The sequence below is a fragment of the Euprymna scolopes genome, chromosome 1, assembly GCF_053919585.1.
Source record: "Euprymna scolopes isolate OS-2025 chromosome 1, ASM5391958v1, whole genome shotgun sequence".
Lineage (NCBI taxonomy): Eukaryota > Metazoa > Mollusca > Cephalopoda > Sepiida > Sepiolidae > Euprymna > Euprymna scolopes.
The window spans coordinates 8,511,292-8,529,221 of record NC_136482.1 but is presented as its reverse complement, the minus strand read 5'-3'; the positions used below and the strand labels follow the sequence as shown (position 1 = coordinate 8,529,221).

The 17,930-nt window shown below is 34.7% G+C and overlaps 1 protein-coding gene across 3 annotated transcripts in view; it reads right to left on the bottom strand.

Moving 5' to 3' along the window:
• Nucleotides 1–1,007: 1,007 nt before the first annotated feature.
• The window catches only part of LOC145277606 (glycerate kinase-like), a 73,019-nt gene continuing 56,096 nt past the window's right edge, over nt 1,008–17,930 (bottom strand). For all 3 annotated transcript variants that reach the window (XM_080129165.1, XM_080129255.1, XM_080129352.1), the window contains exons 3-5: nt 12,950–13,098; nt 6,785–6,960; nt 1,008–3,033 (exon numbers count right to left, since the gene is read on the bottom strand). In XM_080129165.1, coding sequence (XP_079985291.1) covers nt 2,158–3,033; nt 6,785–6,960; nt 12,950–13,098 — 1,201 coding nt within the window. In that variant the 3' untranslated portion in view covers nt 1,008–2,157. The remainder of the gene's footprint in view (nt 3,034–6,784; nt 6,961–12,949; nt 13,099–17,930) is intronic.

Below are 17,930 nucleotides of genomic sequence, written 5' to 3'. Positions count from 1 at the left end.
TCAGCATTAGAAAACCTATTAATCGGTAATCGGCCGATTATACTTATCTTCGTTTACAATATAATTGAATTAATATTAGTATCGTTTGATAAATCAGCATTAGAAAACATATTAATCGGTAATCGGCCGATTATACTTATCTTCGTTTACAATATAATTGAATTAATATTAGTATCGTTTGATAAATCAGCATTAGAAAACATATTAATCGGTAATCGGCCGATTATACTTATCTTCGTTTACAATATAATTGAATTAATATTAGTATCGTTTGATAAATCAGCATTAGAAAACATATTAATCGGTAATCGGCCGATTATACTTATCTTCGTTTACAATATAATTGAATTAATATTAGTATCGTTTGATAAATCAGCATTAGAAAACATATTAATCGGTAATCGGCCGATTATACTTATCTTCGTTTACAATATAATTGAATTAATATTAGTATCGTTTGATAAATCAGCATTAGAAAACATATTAATCGGTAATCGGCCGATTATACTTATCTTCGTTTACAATATAATTGAATTAATATTAGTATCGTTTGATAAATCAGCATTAGAAAACATATTAATCGGTAATCGGCCGATTATACTTATCTTCGTTTACAATATAATTGAATTAATATTAGTATCGTTTATAACAACAAAATTTGCTGAAAAATTGGCATTAGAAAACCTATTAATCAACCAATTAATCAGTAATCAGCCGATTATCAAAGGCCAATTTGATAATCGATACATTCCCATAATATATATATATATATATATATATATATATATATCTTGTCATACTCAGCTTTTGTTGGGGACAATAGCGTATGCGCGTGACAATGATAATTCAAAAATAAATAAAAATAATAAATCCGGGACATGGCTCATAAGGTCCCTGGGTTCCAAATTAACAGCATAATACGGGGGGGGGGGGGTCTCCAGTTTAGAACTCGTGTATAGAAAGGTAAACAGAACAAGCATGCGAGAGACAACGCAAAACAACCAAAGTGTAATTATAAAAATAGATATTTATTTAACAGCAAATGATACAGGAAAATATTATACAAACAATAAAGAAGAAGAATAGTGAGATGCAAATGAGGAGAGGGTAATCTAGCTTATGCCAAAACGAACAAAGGAAGAAAAATAGTTTCATTTAACCTCGAAAAAACAGTGTGCAAAAAAAGAATTCAACTTACACGATCGATGCGTGACATGGAGGGGGTAATCCAGATTAAAGTTTGATGAAACAATAGAATAGAAGTCTTATTGGATGAGTCGGTGCAATACAGTTTTTGGGTATTCCGGCCGTGACAGGAGAACGTTTAATATCCAAGTTTGTGATGGTTAGCATTTATTCCTGGGCTTCATTTTTGGTAGACGAGGAATTTCCTTTCTTTTCCTTATTCTTCTGTTCGACCGATTCCTGCTTTTTTTCTCTTTCTCCTTCACATTTGATTCTCGTAACCGACCTCAATGACAGCCGCTGGTCAACTAACTTTTTCTTGCTGAAACAAAATATGATTAGAGGAGGGACCCCTTGCAAGCAGCGATGGGCCTTTCGCTTCCTCCCATCATAAAACCACTTTACAACAATGTCCAACCGAAATGGATCTGATGAAATATTTCTTTGCACACTGATCTAAAAATAGACTTGCTCCCCTCTGGGTGTTCGTTCGGGAGATGGGGCCTCTCACACACTGCCACTCCAAAACTAAAAATGATAAAAAGTTTTCCTATGCTTGTTTGGAGAAGAGCCTTAAACAGCTTTTAATATTATAGCTTGTTTAACTCATATGTGACAAAATATGTGTGTGTGTATGTGTGTGTACTTGCTTTATATAGCCCTTATGCAATTTTTTTATGTAATTTTTTCCTATGAACTTCTTTTTCCTATATACTTGCTGTATAAACGGATATCACAGTCTTGATCATCTGTTCGAATTTTCTATTTAGTATCTAATCCCTTTCCTGATGAAAAAACTTTACTTCAATAAAAATTTGTATTGTCTCAGAAACAATCGTACACAGATTCAACATTGAGGCTGAATTCTTGGAGCCTATATAAATGATTTTTCCATACACACATACATTATATATATATATATATATATATATATATATATATATATATATATATATTTATCATAAGTAATATCTATTCTTTTATTCGGTTTATAATCAACAACTGAATATCCATTACGTTTGTAGCAGTCAGGCCTGTTTTTACAAAGCACTGACCATCAAGAAAGGATAGAAAATAATTAAAAGCATCATTGTTTGTTAAATGGTGTCTGGCTGACCCATCCATGACCATATTTGATGACACCGAGCATCCAGCGACATCTGTGGGTCCATCTTGACCATCAGTTCCAGCACTGAGAAACTGAACACTGAACAGGTTTTTTAACTCGTTAGGAAACTCCTCATTCAACCAAAGCGCCGCAGCAAGAACCATTTCCTGATTTCGACCACCTTTACCGTTTCCTCGGACAGTAACAGTCGTCTCTCCCCCGCAAATTAGGCAGATCGGTTTCTGGTTGGATTTGGACTCATTGACTAGATTCTCCAGATTCACACGTTCGTCAGAAAAATATTTAGGAAATCTTTCCAAATCTTTCATGGAATGTTTTTCGGGGTCCAAATATTTTTTGCACATTGTTTCGGCCAGTTTTGCAAAGATAATTCCTATTTCTCGTGCTTCACCTTCGAGTTGGGTTGTTAAGACAAATGGCGTATATCCTTTTTGACTAGCGCATGCAAAGGCAGCATCGGTCGCATTTCGATTGCAACCTACAATGACATTAGAAACTTTCTGGCTTCTCTTAAACTCTGTTGGCAAATCTGATGGCGGCAACGCTTTTAATTTTGATTGCAGAACAGATAAAACTGAAGGAGGGACTTGATTCTTGATTTTTAAGGATTCAAAAAGTTCCAGGCATTTTTGAGGAGATTCAGGCACTAAAACAGTTGGCCCACTTGCAATTTTATCTAGTGGATCCCCAATCACATCCGACAGGATTAAAGAAATCACCTGTAGAATAAAAAATGAAAAAAGATTAAAGTTAATTCAAACTTCAAGATAATTTAACATTCCAATATCAAACAGTACAATTATATATTTGCGTTTCCTTTCAAAATAATGTTTTTAACTCTTACTAAAGTATTTCTCAATATATTTTTATATTTTTTATTGTGTGTGTGTGTATATATATATATATATATATACTAGAAGAGTATCCAGCATTACTCACTTGTAAAATACACTTAAATATAATATTTTTTATTCATGCAGATTTCATATTTATTATTATAGAGCTAATATTCTATTGATTATTATATTGTACCCCATATATAGTAGTGATTTAAAAAGATTGTTGAAATATGATTTGGGTGCCATCAGCTAGAATCGAAACCAAAACATTTAGCACTCCAGCCTTAGTCATTACCATTTGAGCTGTCATCAGACGAATAAGAAATAGTAAAAAATGAACAGACTTCAACGTATAAATGATATATTTGTTTATGCATACAAGTTGAGTTATGTCTGCCAAGTTTCAGTTTTTTCAATTTTGACAATTTAACAGCTATTTTTATCATAAAACAATGGTCACCAAAAAAATAATCATTTGATCCACCTCAAGTCACTCTGCAACCTTACATCTCGGAGGAGATGCACTTTAAAAAAATGGAAACACCAGACATAGTGAGTTTTATTTATATACAGATTTATAATGGAAATTGAAACTAAAAAGGATACAATTTTAAAATGGAAAATTATTTATTATTATTTACGAAACAGGATATTTTGTTCATTTCTATTATCAATATTCATACATATATGATGCTGCATAAGATGTGAACATTTACTCTTAAAGGTCAAAACAATACAAGATTAAAAGTTAAAATAACTGATGAGATATATCGAAAATAAACTCTTACATTACAAGATTTTCTCTTATTCAGTAGAGTTTTCAAATTAAAAGAACTTTACGCATCAAAGCACAAAAATTAGGAACCCGTGACTTCTGGAAAATCTACAACAGTGTAGTAAATAATGGGCAATCAACAATTCCCCCACTAACCAACAATCATGAAGTTGTTTGCTCAGCAACCGAGAAGGCTAACATGCTTGCCAGTCGGTTTGCCTCAAACTCCATACTGGACCCTTCTAACCACCACCTCCCTGACTTTCCTTTGCGGACAGATGCCATGCTAGAAGATCTGAAAATCATGCCTTCTCAGGTGCATGCTATCATAAAAAACCTTGACACTTCAAAAGCATGTGGACCCGATCCCGGCTGTGCTAATAAAAAAGTGCTCCACCGATGTAACTCCATGTCTCTCAAATGCCTTAATGACTTTTGCTTTCCGGACTGCTGGAAAACTGCTTCTTTGGTACCAATTTTCAAGAATTCTGGCGAAAGCACTGACCCAGTAAATTATCACCAAAATATTTGAGTCCATAGTTCACCAAGCTCTAGTCCATCACCTTACAGATGCTAAACTTCTGACTGACCAACAATATGGATTTAGGCAAACCCATTCCACAGCAGACATCCTGACTAATCTCTGAATGTATATACCATTCACTGGACAAAGCAGGGGAGGGTAGAGCGGTAGCTCTAGATATATCTAAGGCTTTTGACAGGGTATGGCATGAAGGTCTACTCAGGAAAATTAGATCATATGGTATCACTGGAGGAATACTTAACATAATTAAATCCTTCTTAGATAAGAGAAAAATCCAGGTTGTCTTCGACGGTCGTACATCTAAACAATATGATATAAATGCGAAAGTGTTTCAGGGGTCTATCCTTGGACCTTTATTATTCCTAATATTCATAAATGACCTCCCCGACAAAATTGCCTCTGAGATGGGTATATATGCTAATGACACCACACTCTATAACAGACACGACAGGAAAACAAATGAACACATAGCTAAAGATATAGCAGAAACACTAGAGGATGATCTCCAATCTGTGGTGGAATGGGGACAAAAATGGATGGTCACATTCGATGCTGCCAAGACTAAACTAGTTTCATTCAACAATTACAAGAAACCTTCTCTACCACCAATAGCAATGGCCGAAGACTCTTTATCTGAAAGTACATCTTTTAAATTCCTTGGCCTAACATTCACAGGAAACATGAGTTGGAACAATTACATTGAAAACATTGCCAGGACCACTGCGAAGAATGGAAGCTCTCTCTACTGTGCAAGAAAACTACTAACACCCGAAAGTATTCTGTACCTCTACAAGGCCACCAGTCGCGCATGTATGGAGTATTGTTGTCATATTTGGGTTGGTGCATGTGCTACTAGTCTCTCGCTTCTAGACAAGGTTCAAAAGAGAGTCGCCAACCTGATAGGTCCTGGACTGTGATTTAAGCTCCAGCCTCTGTCCCACCGATGAAATGTTGCGTCCCTCTGCCTGTTCTACTAGTATTTTAATGGTGAATGCTCTGACAAACTGCAAGCACTTGTGTCCCCATGACGTAAACACCCTCAACAAACCCGACAGGCAGCAAAATCCCATCCCCACACAGTAGAAATCCCTAGATGTAAAAGAGCTTTCTACTCTAGTAGTTTCTTCCCCAGAACTGCTAGACTTTGGAATTCCCTTCCGGGTCCCTGCTTCACAAATGTACTGACATGCAGAAGTTCAAGTGTAATGTGAACCGACATCTTGCTGCCAAACTCCCTACATAGTACCCCAGTAGCATATTATATATACATATATCCTGATGAGGATTCGTCAGGCTAATGCATGGAATTAATGTTACCGCATTTTTTTATAAATTCACATGGTGTTAAGTTTGCTAGTCAGCTAAGCAGATTCTTTATTATTCCCTCACCTATTTTCACTAGCCAATGGTTGCACGTTTATCAGACAAGAGTTCACTTGACATGTAATTCATTTCTTTTTTTGTTTATTTTTGGAGGGGGTTGATTATCTTTTTTTGTATACTAAAAGATGACCTTGTTTTAATCTAGGTGTTCTTAGATGTTCGACAGAAAGATTGCTGAGTTCGATAAGAGACACCTGAAGAAGGTCAGAGGTTACATTAACTGAAACATTGTGAAAATAATGTTTAAGATGAGAACAATAATCCAAATAATACAAATTAAAGAAAATGGAGTTGTTAGTTTAAAGTCAACCATCTCAAAAAACACCCTTTATTTACTAAGGTGACCCTCGCCAAAACTTACACTAATTATCTTTATTGCTACTTACCAGCGTATAGTCTGTCTATGAAGTACTAATACTAAAAATACTAATTATGATAGCTGAATGGCGTTTTAAACAACCATCCACAGGAGCTAGATTTTTTTTTGTCGTTTTTGTGCCACATTACATCAATGAAATAAAAACATATTTCCTTTAATTTATAAGTAAATTTAAAAACAGAAATATATTTAACTAATTTATAAGTAAATTTAAAAACAGAAATATATTTAACTAATTTATAAGTAAATTTAAAAACAGAAATATATTTAACTAATTTATAAGTAAATTTAAAAACAGGAATATATTTAACTAATTTATAAGTAAATTTAAAAACAGAAATATATTTAACTAATTTATAAGTAAATTTAAAAACAGAAATATATTTAATTAATTTATAAGTAAATTTAAAAACAGAAATATATTTAACAAATTTATAAGTAAATTTAAAAACAGAAATATATTTAACTAATTTATAAGTAGATCTAAAAACAAACATATTTAATTAATTTATAAGTAGATCGAAAAACAGCTAATCTAACAAATATTTACCTGGTCAGCATACGCCATGCGAGCCAAACCTCCTCCCTTCAAAGTTTCCACATTCTGTCTGACTTGGTTCAGTTGGTTTATTGTGGCACCATTATTCGCCAACAATCTGATAAGTTGGCTTTCTTCTTCAATGGTAACTGGAGGACACGGCATTGGCAGTAAAGATGATCCTCCCCCTGAAAACAAGTTTTTTTCTTTTTAAATAAAATAATACTAATGCCAATATAAATCGGGCGATGAAAAAGATTAAAAGCACAAAATGGCAAACTTTAGTCATTGTAATCAAATATCGACACTTTACAACGTTATAGTAATTGTTTGTGCCTTAACAACTTGAATTAAAAAGACAAACATCGTTGTCATTAGTAGATGATTAAGTTGTTTGGGATTACAGCAAACACCAATTTAACTCTGTAACACATGGTTTAATTTACGATATGTTCTTCCAAGCAATTCCAACATTTGTATATTATTAAACCATGTTTTACTAACAAGATAATTAACAATTTTGATGATAATGTTGCTGCTGCTTGATGAAATTTGTTATTACTTTTAATTTCAGTCCATCATCATCATATTCAATTGAACATCTGTTAAGACATGTTTTAATTAGACATTTACAAGTAATACAAAAACCCACTTCACTTTAAACATCAGCTATACTAATACTAATAATAATAATAGTAACGCTTTTTTTCTAAACTATCCTTTCATTACAAAAATATTAGTTTATAAAAGTAAAAAGAAAACTCAAGAAACATTGAATAATAACAGCATAAATGTCATCTGTGACTCACACACAAGGTTAAATAGACGAAATTGATGAGAGTGTCTATATATATATATATATATATATATATATATATATATATATATAACTACTTCATTTACTCACATAAATTAATATATGAGAGTATAAATTTATGCGTAAACTTTAAGTATTTACTTCAAAAGTGCTCAATACGTAGGTAGAGCTAGTTAGTAAGTTATAAAATATATATGGCGATTAAGCTACACTGAATATTCCGCATTTCATCCACTCTAGGACTCTTCAGGCTTATGCACGAATTTTGTGGTTATCTGTCGTTTTTATATATGCACCTTCTATTGAGATTTTAGTTAGCCAATCAGCTTTCTAGTATCCACCGCGCCCTTCCTATCAGCCAATGAACATGCACTTACCAGACAAAGGCCTATTTGACCTCTGGTTGACCTGTTCCTTTGTGTGTGCTCTATTTAGCCTGGATATCTAGTTTCTTGACCTGTTTTTAATCTAGGTTAGGGTTTTTTTTTGGTTTTTTATGTTAGTTTATATATATACACATGTACATATATGTGTGTGTGTGATAGTTTATGTATATTCATTGTAGCTTAATCGCCATATATATTTTATAACTTATTATATAATATATATATATATAGAATAAAAAAAAGAATTATTATAGTAATAATAATGTCAGCCCCTTTAAGAACTCGGTCCTTATTGTTGAGCATTTTAAAATTGAAATGACAGTCGGTCACTTAAGCTCGCATGTGCAGATCATGATGTTAGAATCATTAGATCACTATGGACGGATGTTACAATATTTAAAAAATAAATGTTTAAATTTCAACTGTATTTCTCGCAATTGAGGTTGCCCGTGGGGTTTGTTCCTTGCTAATGGAGTTAGAGACGGCTTCAGAGCCGGGTTCAAATCTCCCGACCAGTAGTAATCATGTCACCTTGCACTGATGATTCCTGAAAGGATGAAACACTAGTGTCTGTAGGTATTTAAAAAAAAATTATTATGGTAATATATATATATATATATATATATATATAGTGTCTGTATAATAATTATTATTATTATTAATATAATAGTATAAAAGATTCTTAATATTTATGAAAAAATATTATATAAAAATAATATAATTTTAATAATAAGCCCCTTTAAGATTATTAAAGTTGAGCCCTATCTGGGAAATAAAACAAGAAGGAGATCAACTAGTGCTATGCCACATCCACTATTTCTGGTTGTTAGAATACTCTCTGACTGCTTTATTGTTACGTCTACATTTGTCATTTATAAGTGTTTAATTTCTCTTAATTCTCGGGTTAATTGGTGCTGGCCCAGAAGTAACGTTCTAGCCAAAGGTGATTTTGTAACTGGGGTCAGATCTCTCAGCTAGCAGCAATTATTACTTTTTGCACTGATGATTGCAAAAGCATGAAACACTCTAGGTATAAAAATAATTATTAATATTTAGAATTACTTTTATCTAGAAATATATACAGGGTGTCCCAAAATAAGTGGATTTTAAATTTGATTGACTTCCTCAATATTTAAGTTATTTAAGTTACAATTTTCATGTGTAGGTAGATGGTTTAAGATATAGTAAGATATCATAGTCTACTTATTCTAATTTTATTTACACAACTTAATCTAGGGCAATTTTTTCACAAGGTCTTATTTTAGTTATGAAAAATGATGTTACTCAAATGTCCACCATTTTTATTTTCACACTGTTGTGCTCTCTGCAGGGCATTTTCCAGCACATCACTTACTGTTTCAGGGCTTATGGCCCTAATTTCCTCCTCTATATTGTTTTTAAGGACATTTATTGTGGCTGGTTTGTTTACGTATACCTGCTCTTTGAGGTAACCCCAAAGGAAGAAATCTGCACATGTGAGATCTGGTGAGCAGGGTGGCCAATTTATCTCACAGCCAAGAGAAATTATTTGGTTGCTGAATATGTCCTGGAGCAGATTTAATGTTTCTTGTGTCATATGCGCCATTGTACCATCCTGCTGGAACCACATTGATCGAGAGACCCCAATTTGACTTGATCTCCTTCTTACTGATGTGGATGGCTCCTTGGCCACACTCTCTGATAATCTCTGATGATTCTCATCACTACTTGCCATAATGGGTCTACGAGATTTAGGGAGGTCACATACAGACCCTTGCTCACGAAATCGAGCCACCATTGCTTTTATTGCATTGGGAGTAGGGGAATTTCTTGTGTTGAAGTTTCATCGAAATTCTCTTTGAGTTTCTGATATTGACTCATTCAACCGAAAATACGACTCTACGATAAATATCCGCTCCTCGGTAATGTAACGACTCATGATGACCATGGAAGGGTTACTCTAGATGATCTGAGAAAATAAAAGAAAAATATAAAAAATTAAGAAAGTTATGAATTTTTTTTTAACCATCAGCTTCTTTTGGGACACCCTGTATATGTGATGAAAATATATATATATATAAATGATGAAAATTTGGAAATAATCTCTATATATAAAAGCGAAAATGTATGTATGTATGTGTGTATGTTTGTGTGTCTGCTAAAAACTTTCGACAGACTGAACAAAGATTGACAAACTTGGTCTCATATGAAAGCCCCATCCTTCACCCGACAAATATTGAAAAATTCGCCAAAAACGTTAATTTTTTCACCCTGTACACAACACTTTTCTATAGGGGGTGGGGTCAGCAAAAACCGTCCTCTCATGACGAGATCAGTTCTACGCATGCGTCAGACAACGTCATAACCTGATTTAGTTTAAATATTTGAGGAACTGACACAATTTCATGTACGTCGTGTTAGCTTAGTTGGTTAGAGCGTTGGTTCATTATCTAAATGTTTTGGGTTCGAATCGTGGCGTAAGATGTCTTTTCTTTTTTCGATTTTTTAAATTTTAATATTGAAGCAGGGTTATTTAAGCCATTTTTCACGTAACGTTCGTTTTTCTGTTTTTTTTTTACTTCGCTTATTCTTAGGTTTCCATTAACCCCCCTCCCCCCTCGACGACCACACACATCCAAAAGCACCCGGGAACCCACCGTTTTTTTTAATTTTAATATCGAAACAGGCTTATTTAAGCCATTTTTCATATGTTTTTTTTAGGGGGGGGTATTTTTCAGAAGTTTTAACGTTCGTTTTTCTGTTTTCTTTTTTGTTTTTGTTTTTCAGATTTTTACATTTAACATCGTTCGTTTGCCTTATGTTAGTTTTTTTTTGTGTTTTTTGTTTTGAAAAATGTTCCAATATGATATCTAAATAAAAATGTTCCAATATGATATCTAAATAAAAATGTTCCAATATGATATCTAAATAAAAATGTTCCAATATGATATCTAAATAAAAATGTTCCAATATGATATCTAAATAAAAATGTTCCAATATGATATCTAAATAAAAATGTTCCAATATGATATCTAAATAAAAATGTTCAAATATGATATCTAAATAAAAATGTTCCAATATGATATCTAAATAAAAATGTTCCAATATGATATCTAAATAAAAATGTTCCAATATGATATCTAAATATAAATGTTCCAATATGATATCTAAATAAAAATGTTCCAATATGATATCTAAATAAAAATGTTCCAATATGATATATAAATAAAAATGTTCCAATATGATATATAAATAAAAATGTTCCAATATGATATATAAATAAAAATGTTCCAATATGATATCTAAATAAAAATGTTCCAATATGATATCTAAATAAAAATGTTCCAATATGATATCTAAATAAAAATGTTCCAATATGATATCTAAATAAAAATGTTCCAATATGATATCTAAATAAAAATGTTCCAATATGATATATAAATAAAAATGTTCCAATATGATATATAAATAAAAATGTTCCAATATGATATATAAATAAAAATGTTCCAATATGATATATAAATAAAAATGTTCCAATATGATATATAAATAAAAATGTTCCAATATGATATCTAAATAAAAATGTTCCAATATGATATCTAAATAAAAATGTTCCAATATGATATATAAATAAAAATGTTCCAATATGATATATAAATAAAAATGTTCCAATATGATATATAAATAAAAATGTTCCAATATGATATCTAAATAAAAATGTTCCAATATGATATATAAATAAAAATGGAAAAACCAAAATTATTTATACATTCATCTCATCTTTATTTCAACATAATGATCATGGCAACCCTGATGCCAAAATATCCAGGAGAATGATGCCCTTCTTGTCCCAAAGATCGTGCACATCACTTTGCCTGCAGATGCCGGCATCTTGAACTTCTTCTTTGCTGGGGAGCGTGAATGGTGTCATTCCATCAGCTACCATTTGCACTGAAGCTTGTAATAGTCACACTATGTATCATCACCAGTGATGATGTGATTGAAGAATCTGTCACCTTTGGCTTTAAACTGATTTAACAAATCTTGAAAGACATGCTGTCGGTGGTCCTTTTGGATCTGCACGAGCATTTGTAGAATCCTTCTGGAAAACACACTTTGCTGTATCGTAGGATGACATCGTTTACAATGTACTGATAACCGATTCAACTCTACACACATTTTATTCACTGTTACCTGCTAATCAGCACAGATGAAGCTGTTTGGGGCACAGTGCTTTCAGGGGTGGTGGCTGTGCATAGGCATCTGGAGCATGCTTTGTCACTCACGTCTCTGTTGTTACTCTGAAATCAACAAACCAGCTTTTAACTGCACGGACATCAATTGCATTAGCTTCGTAGACATTCAATGGATCATGAATGCATAAGTTCAATCATCATAACAATGCAATTTGGAATCCTTTAAGAAAATTAATTTAAACTCTGTAAATTAAAATTTACAACAATTTATTATTTTATTTCTTAAGATTGCCTTATGAATATTAATATTAATTGTTGAGTCAGTCTGTAGAACAAAGATGGCGGCAGTAGATCCAGTCGTCGCAGAATCAATGTAATCCAGATCAGCAGTGGTTCAGTTGTTTCAAGACAGAGACTGATAGTGAACTGACTTGAATTAGAAATTCAATATTTTTATAATGAGGTTGGAGGCTTCTCATTGGTTAATAGTCCTAACATATAGTTATAAATAAGGTCACCCAAATTCTTGAAGTCATACCCTTCATTTAGCAAAATATGTTAACATTAATATTTATATTTAGTTTACAGAATTATACAATTTGTAAACTTGAATCTTTTTAATATATATTTACACGTTTTTATGTATGTGCACATATATATTTGCATATAATTGCATTAAATGCAATTCAAACCAACACCGCAAATAATAACCACTCTATAAGCAAAGTTACCATTGTTTATACACATATTAAATTTAATTCAAATAAAAAAAAGAAAAAGCGAACAAAAAACTGCTTACCTGAGATGAGAACAAATAAGATGTCAGTCTTCTTCAGTGAAATGACAAGTTGTTTGATCTTCACAGCGGTTTGATGAGCCTCATTATCAGGTAGGTTGTTTGTTGCTCCTTCACACAAAAGGATGCGTGGATTATCAGGTAGCAAAGATCTGGGAAGGGTAAAGAAACCATCACTTGTGAAGAAGAGAAATAAACACTTGCACACAAAAGAGCACACTTTACCTCCAAGACGATTTCCTATGTCTGATTTGCATGTTAAATTAAATTTAAGAAAAAAAAAACATGTTTTTTTTTTCTTCTTCTAACTAAACTTTACTTGACACTCAAAATTCTAATAATTAATTCTACTGTATTCTGTAAGTGTAACCCTCTCCTGAAAACTAACAATCTGCCCTACTCCCCAAGCTGCCACTAACACGCATACATTACACACAACTTGGATGGGAGTCCTCAGCTTTCAGCCCTTAACCTTCGCATGCTGACCGATTAGAAGTCATGATCACTAAACATCTATTCATTTCTACCCCTAAGGCATGCACTAGTTTGTTCTTAACCAGGTAGATACTTACTAACTACAGTCTGTACTTAGATTTACAGCTATCTATATTACATAGCAATAGCTGTCTCTTCATTAGCCTTACAATGTTAAATACAAAAACTGAACCGATACTCTGTAATGCAAAATACAATTTCCTGATTTATAAACGAAAGCTGAAGATATCCTTATTAGAAACAGAAACCTACTTAACACCCAAAACCCCCATACATTCGCATCTACTGGAAATCTCTGCATATATCTATTTACTGTATTATACATAATGTAGACGCCATAGCGTATAATTTACTTCCACCTGTACTGTATTGTACTTATCAAAAAATGACGTTACTTGTATCTATTGAATATGCATAACCCTTCTGCCATCTAAAATATTCAGAGCTTGTACAACAATTTTTAGTTAATTCGTAATATCAAGCCATTCTGTAACGCATTATCCTATTCCTAAGCCAACATAAAAATAAAAGGAAGAAATTTTGTTTTACTTTTATTTTTTACTTATTTATTTATTTACTCAATTATAAATTTAAAGGAAAAAAACATTAAGCCATATTAACTCCTTTCAACAGACCTGTTTTCAAATATAGCTGCTTCCACTGCATGAAATCTTACTCACCCCCTCCTCCAGTAACAAACAATGAAATAGCAATGTCCCGTAATCACTTTGAGGAGCATAATCTCTCAGTGGATATATAACCTTTATAAACTAACCCAGTGACAACACTAACCACCCTTGTGGGGTCGCAGAAATATCTGGATTTGGACCCAGGCGCGGGGCAAACCCTCTCGGTACTGATGGACCCGTAGATCTTCCCAGGTCATCTGTCTAGGAGAAGGAAAACTCTGAAGCTAAACCTAAGGGGAGAAAGGCCTCTCCAATCTTGGATGACAACCTTCCTAGAGCTGGTGATTCAAACAAATTACCAGTCTGCAAACCTAAACTGCTTAAGGAGTAGATAGGCACTGTCTATCGCCCGGCTTCCATACTTCTTTGTCTATTAGCCAGGCGTAGAGGTCGAACCACTGGGAGTTGACAGAAACACTTGGTGGTCGATCTTGTTTCCTGGCTAGGGCAATAAATGCTGTTTTTCCCACTCCCGACACATCCCAACCCTTAAACTGGGCACTTGGGAGTGCTTGAATACCGTAATGCCAGTGCAAGCAGATTGGGTTGACCATCATCTGATGGGTTGAGAGTACTGGATAGACAGTTCCTGGCTGCTGTTCCTGACTGGTAGTACAGGAGCCCTAACTCTTTGGTAGTGCTTAGAGCGGCTGCTCCATCAACAGCTGTATAATATTGGGATGTTTGTAGTGCCATGTCGCGCATGGAAAGGGACACTGCACTTATCCCCGGTGGGCTATTCTGAGGCCACAACCCTAGTAGATGGAGGGACAGCTGATGATCTGCCTGTGTTGCATGTCTTGTATTCTGCATAACCACTTGCTCAGCACCCCTTACCTAAACTGAAACTCTTAAAAATAAAAATGACAGTACATTAAAAAATTACGCTAAAACCAGGCCAAAACTCAAACAAAAACTACCTGCCTTCTCCCTTGACGCTCGCATTTACGAACATCCGTGGGCTTAGAACTAATTTAAATGATGTTGAAGCATTTCTCCTAACAAACACCCCGGATATCTTAGCACTAAGTGAGACTAACCCACACTCCTCCATCCCCTCTAACTACTTTAACATGCCCGGATACCTCCCACTCTGCCGTAAGGACTCTGACAGACATATGCATGGGCTTGAAGTTTACATTCGAAACACCCTCCCCTTAACTAGAGAAACTAAACTAGAATCAGACGCTCAAGCCTTTATGTGCTTTAGACTTAACATGCAACACAACATTGGCTACTTTTATTTTCTCTAGTGCTCTCCCTCGACCCAGGACTGTACCCTAATAAACAAAGTCTCTGACAGCATAGATACAGCACTTTGCCTCGATACTAGCGCACAAGTGCATGTGTTTGGTGACTTTAATGGATTTTCTACTCATACAGACACAGCTGGTACCACAACGCGTAACTTCTCTATATCTCATTCCCTATCACAGATGGTTACGTTTCCAACCCGTTTCCCAGACCAGCAAGAACAACATGCACCACTTCTAGATCTGTTTCTGACCACAGTTTCCGATGACTGTGTAACGAATGCCCACAGCCCTCTTGGGAACGCCGATCATGCAGTGGTAATGGTTGAAATCACCTTAAACTCTAGAGCCACTGCTCAAAACAATGAGATATTATAAAAAGGCTGACTGGGGACCTCATCAGGGACGCCCCATGGCAAAATATCTTTTCACTTCTTGCTGAACATTGCGCAAATGAGACCACTGAATGGTTCAAAGCGGCAACTGAACCACATGTTCCCACACGCAAATTCTATAGCAAACCCCACTCTCCCCAATGGTTCACTTCTACTTGTGCAGCTGCCATAGTGCAAAGGCAGCATGCATACCATAAATTTAACCGACATAAGTCCAGTTCAAACAGACAGAAGTACATAGAAGCCAGAAATAACTGTAAGAAAGAAATAGCGACAGCTAAGAAAGAATTTACTGAAACCACCCAAAAAAGCATCGAAGCAAAGAAATTAGGAATCTGAAACTTCTGGAAAATCTACAACAGTGTAGTAAATAATGGGCAATCAACTATTCCCCCACTATCCAACAATCATGAGGTTGTTTGCTCAGCAACCGAGAAGGCTAACATGCTTGCCAGACGGTTTGCCTCAAACTCCACACTGGACTCTGCTAACCACCCCCTCCCTGACTTTCCTTTGCAGACAGACGCCACACCAGACAATCTGAAAATCACCCCTGCTCAGGTGCATGCTATCATAAGAAAACTTGACACTGCAAAAGCATGTGGACCTGATCTCATCCTGGCTGTGCTATTAAAAAAGTGCGCCGTCGAAGTAGCTCCAAACTTTACAACAAATGCCTTAATGACTCTCACTTTCCTGAAAAACTGCTTCTGTAGTGCCAGTTTTCAAGAATTCTGGCGAAAAAACTGACCCAGTAAATTATTGCCCCATTAGCCTCCTCCCACTTTTTGCCAAAATATTTAACCAAGCTCTAGTCCATCACCTTACAGATGCTAAACTTCTGACTGGCCAACAATATGGATTTAGGCAAGCCCGTTCCACAGCAGACATCCTAACTGTAATCTCAGAAAGTATATACCAGTCACTGGACAAAGCGTGGGAGGGTAGAGCAGTAGCTCTAGATATATCTAAGACTTTTGAGAGGGTATGACATGAGGGTCTCAGGAAAATTAGATCATATGATATCACTGGAAGAATACTTAACATAATTAAATCCTTCTATATATATAAAGGCGAAAATGTATGTACGTATGTGCGTATGTTTGGATGTCTGCTAAAAACTTTTGATAGACGCAACGAAAATTCACAAACTCGGTATCACATCGAAGCTCCATCCTTTGCTCAAAAAATATCGAAAAATTGGCCAAAAACGTTAACTTTTTCACCCCAAAATCGACAATTTTCGACAGGGGTGAGGGTCAACAAAAACGGTCCTCTCGTGACAATGACCGATTCTACGCATGCGTCAGATGACGTCGTGACCTGATTTACTTTAGTTGAAAAACCGAACAAATTTCATGTACGTCACGTTAGCTCAGTTGATTAAGGCCTTGGTTCATTATCTAAATGTTTTGGGTTCGAATCGTGGTGTGAGATGTTTTTTATTTTTCGATTTTTTAAATTTAAATATTGAACCAGTGTTATTTAAGCCATTTTTCACGTAACGTTCGTTTTTCTGCCTTTTTTTTTTTTTTACTTTGCTTATTCTTAGCGACACCCAAAAACACCCGGGTACCCACCGATTTTTTAAATTTTAATATCGAAACAGGCTTATTTAAGCCATTTTTCACGTGTTCGTTTTTCTGTTTTCATCGTTCGTTTGCCTTACGTTAGTTTTTTATGTGTTTTTTTTTTATTGTTTGATCGCCGCATAGCGGGGAAAACAGAAACTAGCTTCCGCAACTTGACGTTGTCGCACTTGCTAATTTCGGTTTATAAACGTCAACTTAACACACTTATCAGTTCATCTGTTCCCGTGGTCGAGATGGATTGGTCGCAGGGTTTGTCTTTTTTCCATTTCCTTTCCACCTCCGCGTCAAACGTTCGGGGTTCAAGCCTACCTTTATACTAAAACTATTTTTTTTCTTTTACACCTCCAAACAACTGGCCAACGTTTTTTTTTTAACAGGGTTGTTTTAATCTACACCCCCCCCCACCCCACCAACACACACCTCTAAACACCCGAGCAACACCGGGTACCCCCGCTAGTCTTAAATCCTTCTTAGATAAGAGAAAAATCCAGGTTGTCCTTGACGGTCGTACATCTAAACAATATGATATAAATGTGGGAGTGCCTCAGGGGTCTATCCTT